At 35.6% G+C, this 10,157-nt stretch overlaps 1 protein-coding gene and 1 long non-coding RNA gene across 2 annotated transcripts; one reads left to right on the top strand and one right to left on the bottom strand.

The window, feature by feature from the left end:
• Positions 1-4,302: 4,302 nt before the first annotated feature.
• LOC103515393 (sex peptide receptor-like) lies at positions 4,303-6,137 on the top strand. Its single transcript, XM_026828111.1, has 2 exons — positions 4,303-5,379; positions 5,514-6,137. The coding sequence occupies exons 1-2, from the start codon at positions 4,735-4,737 to the stop codon at positions 6,135-6,137; spliced, it is 1,269 nt and encodes a 422-aa protein (XP_026683912.1). The 5' UTR covers positions 4,303-4,734.
• Positions 6,138-8,806: 2,669 nt separating this feature from the next.
• Positions 8,807-9,694, bottom strand: LOC108253168. Its single transcript, XR_001809677.2, has 2 exons — positions 9,640-9,694; positions 8,807-9,383 (listed from the first exon to the last, which is right to left on the bottom strand). It is a non-coding gene; the product is annotated as an uncharacterized LOC108253168 (long non-coding RNA).
• Between the last annotated feature and the right edge of the window lie 463 nt (positions 9,695-10,157).

Genomic DNA, 10,157 nt, shown 5'->3' with positions numbered 1-10,157 from the left:
AAGAAGATGAAAAATAGACGAAGAAGAAGAAGGAGACGAAGAAGAAGATGAAGAAGAAGATGAAGAAGGAGAAGAAGAAGAAGAAGAAGAAGAAGAAGAAGAATAAGAAAGATAAAGGAAGGTTGAGTGAAAGAGACACACACAATCATTTTTTATTCCGACATAACATTTATTATTGTATGAGAGGGATAGGGAGAGAGAGAGAGAGAGAGAGAGAGAGAGAGAGAGAGAGAGAGAGAAAGAGAGGAACCAAGAGAGCTAAGAGAGAAAGTGAGAGAGAAGGGAAGAAAAAGGAATGAGAAAGAGATACATTAAAAAAGTAAGAGTAGGAGTGAGTGTTAAGCTAGAATAGAGAGAGAGAAAAGAGAAAGAGGTCAAGAGGGAGAGAGAAGAAGAAAAAAGAATGAGAAAGAGATGCATTAAAAAATGCATTAAATGCATTATATCCGCAAACCTGGTTGATCCACACAGTAAATTAGGTGTGACCGGTGAAAACGTATTTCAACCACCCTGTATGGCCTACTTGAAAACAGAGCAGGGTTCTATTTCTAATGAAATTAGAGTCAGGGTACTACTCTGAAAATAGAACCTAGATTAGAGAATCTTTCTTCTTGCCTAGAATAATAATTTCCTCTTGTTTATATTGTCCGGGCGAAATTGAGTCCTTCTACCCCTATAGGTCTACAATTAGATTACCCGCCAGATTTAATTTTCCAAGCGAAATTAGAATTAATTTTCTAATTATTTATCTTAACATCATTATTTTTTGTTTTATTTATGTTTTCAAGTTGGTTTCGTTCTTTAGTTGGTAAACTTTCATTGCGGATTTTGTTCCCAATTATTATTCATTCACTTGCTTTTCATTTCTTCTAGTTGCTAGCAGTTCTATCACCCTTTCTTAAAGAATTATGGATTCCGGCCTCGTTTAGGTTGCTTATGATTGATTTTAAAGAAAGTACTTGGAAAGTACATGTTTCTATTTTATACTGTGTATGTTTTCAGTTTTCTAGTGTATTACACTGACTTTTTTATTACATGAAACTGCATAGAAATATTTTTCCTTTCTGAAAAGCTCCGTCACGGTATTTTATAGTTTCAAGTTCGACTAAGAATCCACCCTCTGTGCTCTTTAGAATGCATTCTTCTAAAATCTTACCATCTAGTTTCAATTCTCTAAAAAATAATCTGACATTCTTAGCATGCTCATCCTGATTCCTGAATAAGTCAGAGATTTATCATACGAAAGTAGAATCTGATGAAAAACACTGAAATATTCATAGGGAAGAATTTCCAAGCATTAAATACAGAATAATTTCCCATTTCATGTTAGCAGGTATCTCATTTCACTCATCTTGAGCCTACCTTATCATGTCTATTTTTTAAACTTTTGCCTTTGATGCCTTTGATGGAAACGGCTTCTTCTTGCCAAGTATTTCCCATTTCATGTTAGCAGGTATCTCATTTCACTCATCTTGAGCCTACCTTATCATGTCTATTTTTTAAACTTTTGCCTTTGATGGAAACGGCTTCTTCTTGCCAAGCATCACGTTCTTTTATTCAGTAGGTTCATCAAAGAGCTAATCTTCAAATTCAAGCAAACAATATTTCACATTTTGTTTTCAAACCGCAGCGCAGCAAAGTCAGAAATATTTTGAATAATCTACGATTGCAAAACCATAACGGTAGGTACAAAGGATTCAAACATCTGGATAGAAACACAAAAAGGCTGAAACTTTGTAATTTAAATCTCTTTTACTTCAAAAGTAAACAAATAAAAGGTAGAAGCATATTTTCCTCCCAAACAAAGAAAAACTGTTGGAAAACTGGCAATAAAAATTTCACAATGGGGGAAATTTTTCCAAAGTAGAACAAAAATATTGTGAACATCGAAAACAAATAGACTCTCTCCTTTCATCCTTGAACCCATTCGGCCTAAAAAATTCCAATAATAGATATTCAAATTTCTCTTTTATTTGAACTTGCGTGAACAAAGGCTCGGAACAAAAGCATAAAGAATTGAGTTTATACGGAGCACATTTATTTATCTTTTATTTGACAGAGCGGCGTTTATCTTTTAGGAAAAACGGTGGAAAATAAATGAGAAATAAAACTCTGACAAATCATCAATAAAGAATCGAGTTTATGGAGCTACTTTTGGAATTTCCAATGGTATAATAATCCATTTCTGTAATAGTTGTATTTTATCTTTGCACTAATAACAGCATCTGTGCTTTCTCATACTCTATTCATGATAGTTTCCATTTCTCTCTTAGAAGCAATGGCTTGAAATATTTCCTCAATATCAATTTCTCTAATTTCCCGTCAATGTTCTCTATCTAATGCATTTCTCTAGTCAACCTCATTCTATGCATCTAACGTTGAAAGGGTTTGTATTTTTCTTTCAGATTTCTCCTCTCAGAATTTCTCTGTAACACATTCCCCCTCCTTTCCCCCGAACAATTTCTCTGGAACATGGGATTGGGAGAGAGAGAGAGAGAGAGAAAGAGAGGAACCAAGAGAGCTAAGAGAGAAAGTGAGAGAGAAGGGAAGAAAAAGGAATGAGAAAGAGATACATTAAAAAAGTAAGAGTAGGAGTGAGTGTTAAGCTAGAATAGAGAGAGAGAGAGAGAGAGAAAAGAGAAAGAGGTCAAGAGGGAGAGAGAGGAAGAAGAAAAAGATGCATTAGACATTTTTTTAAAATAAGGGAGAGTGTTCAGCAAGAATTAGAGAGAGAGAGAGAGAGAGAGAGGAAGAAACAATAATTAGAAAGAGATACCTACATTAAAAAGTACGAGTAGGAGTGAGTGTTCCACAAGAAATGAGAGATAGAGAGAGAGAGAGAGAGAGAATTGAGACAAAGAGAGAGAATCGAGAGAAAGGGATAGATGGGTAGGGATAGGGACTAGGGATACGTAGGTACATATTATATCCGCAAACCTTGTTGATCCACACAGTAAATTAGGTATGACCGGTGAAAACGTATTTCCACCACCCTGTATGACCTACTTGAAAACAGAGCAGGGTTCTATTTCTAATTGAATTAGAGTCAGGGTACTACTCTGAAAATAGAACCTAGATTAGAGAATCCTTCTTTATGCCTAGAATAATAATTTCCTCTTGTTTATATTGTCCGGGCGAAATTGAGTCCTTCTACCCCCATAGGTCTACAATTAGATTACCCACCCACCTACCAACCAGCCTTCTACCTACCTACCTACCTACCTACCTCACAGGGCCGTATACATGATATACTTTACTGGGGGGGGGGAGCAAGGGTCCCAATATTGAAGTACCTAAGGGGACGATAAGAGCTTGCATTTGGCAGTTGCAGTTCCGTCTGTCAAACCTGTCGAAAAAAAGAGCTAACTAAAATGGAAAATTGTAGATAAAACTTGTTAATTTATATATATATAAAAAATTTAATATTAACCTTTCCCCTTATCTACTATTCTTCAAAACGTATCCCGTTATAATTAGAATCTAATGAAAATTAATAATGTAAAAACAAAGGAAGTCAATGTAAAAAGTAAAATAAATTAATAGTCAAATATTTAGATTTAATACTAGAAATATTGGCGCAGTCACAAAAGTTATTTTTCCAGAGCTGTACGTATTTTTCCAGTACCTTATTTATAAAAGTCAAAGAAATGTAAATTGTGTCATTTCTCTTGTGTACTAAGTAGCTCACCTCAATTTTCTGTATTCTATTTACTCATATATTCAATTACTTTTTTCTTGTATAAAATTGGAATTGGGAACTGAATCTGTGAAATTAATTCAATTGTATAGTAGCACCCTTACAGGTGTGATATTTTATTATTCGTTTATAACTTGTTTCTGTGATTGTCATTAATTATTCTTGCGTGAAAATTTATTTTAAAATAATTTCTTGTGTTAAGTTACAATTAGCTCATTTGTAGATATTACACTCATTTTAACCCCTTATCTATTTTATGTTACAGATGAAGCTGATTCAAGACAAAAGACAATCATTTATGGATATGGAACCAAATACAACCCGAAACCCCTGAAGAACGTGCCTTCACAATCTTGAAGCCGGTCTGAAATATTTTCCTTGGTGAGTTGGTTTTAAAAAGAAGTGTTAAAAAAAATCCAGCCCAGTTAGCTTGGAGTGTATGTAAGCGCTAGATCGCGAATTCCGAAGGTGCTGGGTTCGAATCCCGGCCAGCGGTAATTTTCGAACCAAACTTTTCCTTTCTTCTTTAAGCCTGGGTGTAAAATAATGGGGGGGAGGGGGAATGCTGAAAGCATTTTCAGAGCACTCACCTCTGGAATTGGGAACTGAATCTGTGAAATTAATTCAATTGTATAGTAGCACCCTTACAGGTGTGATATTTTATTATTCGTTTATAACTTGGTTCTGTGATTGTCATTAATTACTCTTGCGTGAAAATTTATTTTAAAATAATTTCTTGTGTTAAGTTACAATTAGCTCATTTGTAGATATTACACTCATTTTAAAAGACGTTTTTGTTGACCTTCATAATTTCACGAATTTAGTCAATTCAACTTCAGTTATATTAGGAAGATGAAAAACTTATAACCTCAAAAAAAATCAATTTTATGCCCATAATCTTTAGACAAATTAATGATTAATGTAACCGTAGCTAATAATGGTACTAGTGCTTTGACTAACTATGTTTTACTTTTGACCTTACATCCGTTTAGTTTAAACATAACTTTAGTTTGGCACGGTCCTGTCATCTTCACACCATGGAATGCAATCTCTTCAATAACACCTGCACGCCCTCTTACGACATGAACGTGAGTCGTGAGAACGAAACCTATCAGTACTGTGGCGAGCATTTCCAGTCATTCCAAATGTCATACGATCACTACCACGGCTACATCAGTCTGTTTGTTTGTATCTTCGGCATAGTCGCCAACACGCTCAATATCATTGTGCTTACAAGGAAAGAAATGAGATCGCCAACGAACAGTATTCTGACAGGATTAGCCATTGCGGATCTGCTAGTCATGCTGGACTACATCCCGTTCACCCTTCACTTGAACATCATGAATAAGTCTAAAAGAGACAAGTTCAATTATAACTGGACAATGTTCGTCCTCTTCCACAGTAACTTCTCACAGGTGTGTCACACGATTAGTATTTACCTCACTGTCGTGCTGGCGATATGGCGTTACATCGCCGTGGTGTATCCGCAACACAATCGTCAGTGGTGTACCATGAAGACCACCACGGTGACTATTCTAGTCGGGTACATTGTGTGTCCCCTCCTGTGCCTCCCTATCTACGTGACGAGCAAGCTCAAGTCACGCATCGTCCTGCTCAACCAACTGGATAACAACGCGGTCAATTACTCTGTCCATCCTGGCGGGAACCAAAGTGACCACAATGTCACCCTATATGACGAGACCAACTCGTACAACGCCACCCTGTATTTCATCGACCTCGTCGACTACAATCTGACCAATGAGATCAAGTTGTCCATTACTCTGTCCATCCTGGCGGGAACCAAAGTGACCACAATGTCACCCTATATGACGAGACCAACTCGTACAACGCCACCCTGTATTTTATCGACCTCGTCGACTACAATCTGACCAATGAGATCAAGTTGTCTGTGATTAACTTCTGGATCTACAGCGTGGTCATCAAGATCATCCCGTGTATTGCGCTCACAGTGCTCAGCTTGCGTCTCATATTCGCGCTCATTGAAACGAAAAAGCGGCGCGAGAAACTTCTGACAAACAAATCCAAACTGAATAAAACTTTGGAGAAGGAGAAGCGAACAGACCGGACGACGAAAATGCTCCTGGCCGTCCTGTTGTTATTCCTCATCACGGAGTTCCCTCAGGGGATCCTCGGCCTCCTCACCATCATGCTCGGGAAAGGTTTCTTCACCAGCTGCTACATCAAGCTGGGCGCGCTCATGGACATCCTCGCGCTCATTAACAGCGCGATCAACTTCATCCTCTACTGCATTATGAGTCGTCAGTTCCGCGTCACGTTCCAAGCGGGGAAAGGTTTCTTCACCAGCTGCTACATCAAGCTGGGCGCGCTCATGGACATCCTCGCGCTCATTAACAGCGCGATCAACTTCATCCTTTACTGCATTATGAGTCGTCAGTTCCGCGTCACGTTCCAAGCGTAGTTTAAAAAATAGACATGATAAGGTAGGCTCAAGATGAGTGAAATGAGATACCTGCTAACATGAAATGGGAAATTATTCTGTATTTATTTTGATGCTTGGAAATTCTTCCCTATGAATATTTCAGTGTTTTTCATCAGATTCTACTTTCGTATGATAAATCTCTGACTTATTCAGGAATCAGGATGAGCATGCTAAGAACGTCAGATTATTTTTTAGAGAAATGAAACTAGATGGTAAGATTTTAGAAGAATGCATTCTAAAGAGCACAGAGGGTGGATTCTTAGTCGAACTTGAAACTATAAAATACCGTGACGGAGCTTTTCAGAAAGGAAAAATATTTCTATGCAGTTTCATGTAATAAAAAAGTCAGTGTAATACACTAGAAAACTGAAAACATACACAGTATAAAATAGAAACATGTACTTTCTTTAAAATCAATCATAAGCAACCTAAACGAGGCCGGAATCCATAATTCTATATGAAAGGGTGATAGAACTGCTAGCAACTAGAAGAAATGAAAAGCAAGTGAATGAATAATAATTGGGAACAAAATCCGTAATGAAAGTTTACCAACTAAAGAACGAAACCAACATGAAAACATAAATAAAACAAAAAATAATGATGTTAAGATAAATAATTAGAAAATTAATTCTAATTTCGCTTGGAAAATTAAATCTGGCAAACCTTGCTTTTTTTATGGAACTTTTTTAAGAGTGTTTTTCTTTTTAAAATTCTCGCGCAAACAATATGAAAATTGAACTCGAGAAAGAGAGGGAGAGTGTGGGAAATTATGTAAATTTTATGTTTAAATTTAATGCATTAACTGAAAAATAAAGTATGAGCACTTTTTCGTTTCTATGATTTATCATGTCTGAAGTTTATTCTACCGAGAATTTCAAACTAAGTGCTACCTCGTGGATGAAGAGGCGTTTCTTTGATATTTTTTTACAAGGTATAACAGTTCTAGGTCAAGTCGAAGTCAGAAATCAAACAAACTCATGTTGAGAAGGAAGAAAGCTGTGTGGAGACCAAAGAAAACGAAGGAACCTAATCTCTTCTGATATAGAAGAAATGCAATTATTTTTCTTTTCTTTGTAAAACACGAGAAGGAAAAAAATATCACATTACCAACATTATGAAAACAAAATTCTATTCAATTTTTCTTTTCTTTTTTAATAAAAAAAATTTCTCCCGACTTTTCTCTTTAGATTTGAAGTTAGATTGTTTTTAGGGAAATATAATTTGATATTTTATTAAGAACAATACGAAATTTGTTCGGTACTTTGCATCAATGACACGTTATTTTTTGTGTTCTTTCAATTTCTTTCTCTTTTATTTTCTTTTTCAGAAGTTCATTTTGTGAGCGTGTTCATTTTGTGTTTCCTAAGCGTGTGATTATGTTCCATCATCATTATTATTTTTTATTTCATCATAATAACGAGATTCTCCATTTTCAGTTACAAGATTTCTTTTTATTAGAAAATGAACTTTTTCAACGTATTTCATCATAATAACGAGATTCTCCATTTTCAGTTACAAGATTTCTTTTTATTAGAAAATGAACTTTTTCAACGTTTTTTTTTTTTTACTTCTCGTCCTACCAGTTTTTTCCTCTCAAAAGCTTCAATTTAAGGCAATTGTTTTTTGATTGTTTTCTCGTAGAAAAAGAAGGGGGAAGTACTTTCTACTGGAAATTCCCTGTTTTGCATTGAATTATTATTGTTTAGCGGAGTTTTTTCTTGTTTAGTCGCTGTTTTTGAGTTGTTTATGTTCACGCTACTTGATTTTTTTCATTTTACGTTATTTGCTCTATTAGCATGGATACTTTCACTTCATTTGAGTTCTATTTCCACTTCGTTCATAATTGATTTCTCAATCCTTTTTCCTATCTTTTTTTTTTAAATAAAGCACATATTGTATACTTAATTTTTTCACATGAATAGTTCTAGGAAAATTGACAAGATGCTTTCAAAAGAATGAAACACTTCTCATGAGGTACAACTGGACAATTTGATCACCAAAAGCTACCGTTATCATTGGTTACAAAGTTCAATCACTACTTTTTTTTTGCTACAGTTTGGTTGCTACTTATTTTGATCACAATTCTGTTTGGTTGGGTTACAAATGAGGTCGATTTCAAACTGTACTTTTTGGTTACAATTTTGGTGGAACGTAATTTGACTAGAATTATCTTTGGTTACAAATAAGGTTGTTTGGTTTCGTTGTGGGTACAATATTATGTTGTTGGTAGGTATAAAACGTGTTTTGGCTACAATTTGACGGTTCTTTGTTGCTATTTTTAGTCCGGTCGGATAACTTTCTCTTCGTTACAGTTGGTCCGGGCGGATGTTGCCGATTGTGACGTCATTGATGCGGTCAGTTTGATGATGAGAAGGACCTTGAAGTGGAATGGTGACGTCAGAGATGGTATGGTTATGTTGGGGAAAGTACTTTCTACTGGAAATTCCCTGTTTTGCATTGAATTATTATTGTTTAGCGGAGTTTTTTCTTGTTTAGTCGCTGTTTTTTGAGTTGTTTATGTTCACGCTACTTGATTTTTTTCATTTTACGTTATTTGCTCTATTAGCACGGATACTTTCACTTCATTTGAGTTCTATTTTCACTTCTTTCATAATTGATTGCTCAATCCTTTTTCCCATAATTTTTTTAATAAAGCACATATTGTATACTTAATTTTTTCACATGAATAGTTCTAGGAAAATTGACAAGATGTTTTCAAAAGAATGAAACACTTCTCATGAGGTACCTACAACTGGACAATTTGATCACCAAAAGCTGCCGTTATCATTGGTTACAAAGTTCAATCACTACTTTTTTTTGCTACAGTTTGGTTGCTACTTATTTTGATCACAATTCTGTTTGGTTGGGTTACAAATGAGGTCGATTTCAAACTGTACTTTTTGGTTACAATTTTGGTGGAACGCAATTTGACTAGAATTATCTTTGGTTGCAAATAAGGTTGTTTGGTTTCGTTGTGGGTACAATATTATGTTTTGGTAGGTATAAAACGTGTTTTGGCTACAATTTGACGTTTCTTTGTTGCTATTTTTAGTCCGGTCGGATAACTCTCTCTTTGTTACAGTTGGTCCGGGCGGATAACGTCTATGAAGATGTTGCCGATTGTGACGTCATTGATGCGGTCAGTTTGATGATGAAAAGGACCTTGAAGTGGAATGGTGACGTCAGAGATGGTATGGTTACGTCACAGAGACGGTATCCTTGGATCTGAAACAGGCAGATCAGATTTTCAATTGTATGTCAATGACACTGAAGTCAAGATTTCCCTCTTAGGTGAGTGCTCTGAAAATGCTTTCAGCATTCCCCCTCCCCCCCATTATTTTACATCCAGGCCTATAAAAGAACGGAAAAGGTCGGTTCGAAAATTACCGCCCTGGCCGGGATTCGAACCCAGCACCTCCGGAAATCGCGATCTAGCGCTTACAAATATTTTTTTTAACACTTCCTTTTAAAACCAACTCACCAAGGAAAATATTTCAGACTGGCTTCAAGATTGCGAAGGCACGTTCTTCAGCGAAAGACAGAAGAGAGAGGGCAGAATCTAGGGTTGAGTGAGAAAATCCATCTCATCTAGTGATATTATTAGATTTATTGTATTATTAGATTCCGATAAATAATTTAATACATTTATGTATTTCCTTTTATTTACTTTCATTGTAATATTTACTCTTCTTCCTCTTCTCCTTCTTTCCTTCCATGTATTGTTATTATCACATTTTTTTAAAGCGACTAACTACGAGATGAAGGTATTGTAGGTACCTATCTTCCTACCTACGAAGCATTAGACAATATGTTTCGCAGAATTTTATATCCACCGTAAGTACCTATTATATATCTTATATTATAAGAACAATAATTAATAAATACATAAAATAAACAAGTAGGTATTGTATAAAATCAATGCATGAAGAAAATAAATAAAAATATTCAAAATAGACCACATTCTGAAAACGCAAAACTTATCAACATGCGGACGCTCAA

Source organism: Diaphorina citri, unplaced genomic scaffold (assembly GCF_000475195.1).
Source record: "Diaphorina citri unplaced genomic scaffold, Diaci psyllid genome assembly version 1.1 scaffold1330, whole genome shotgun sequence".
In the NCBI taxonomy this organism is placed as follows: Eukaryota; Metazoa; Arthropoda; class Insecta; order Hemiptera; family Psyllidae; genus Diaphorina; species Diaphorina citri.
The sequence above is the reverse complement of the archived record's forward strand: the minus strand, read 5'-3'. Positions and strand labels throughout refer to the sequence as shown.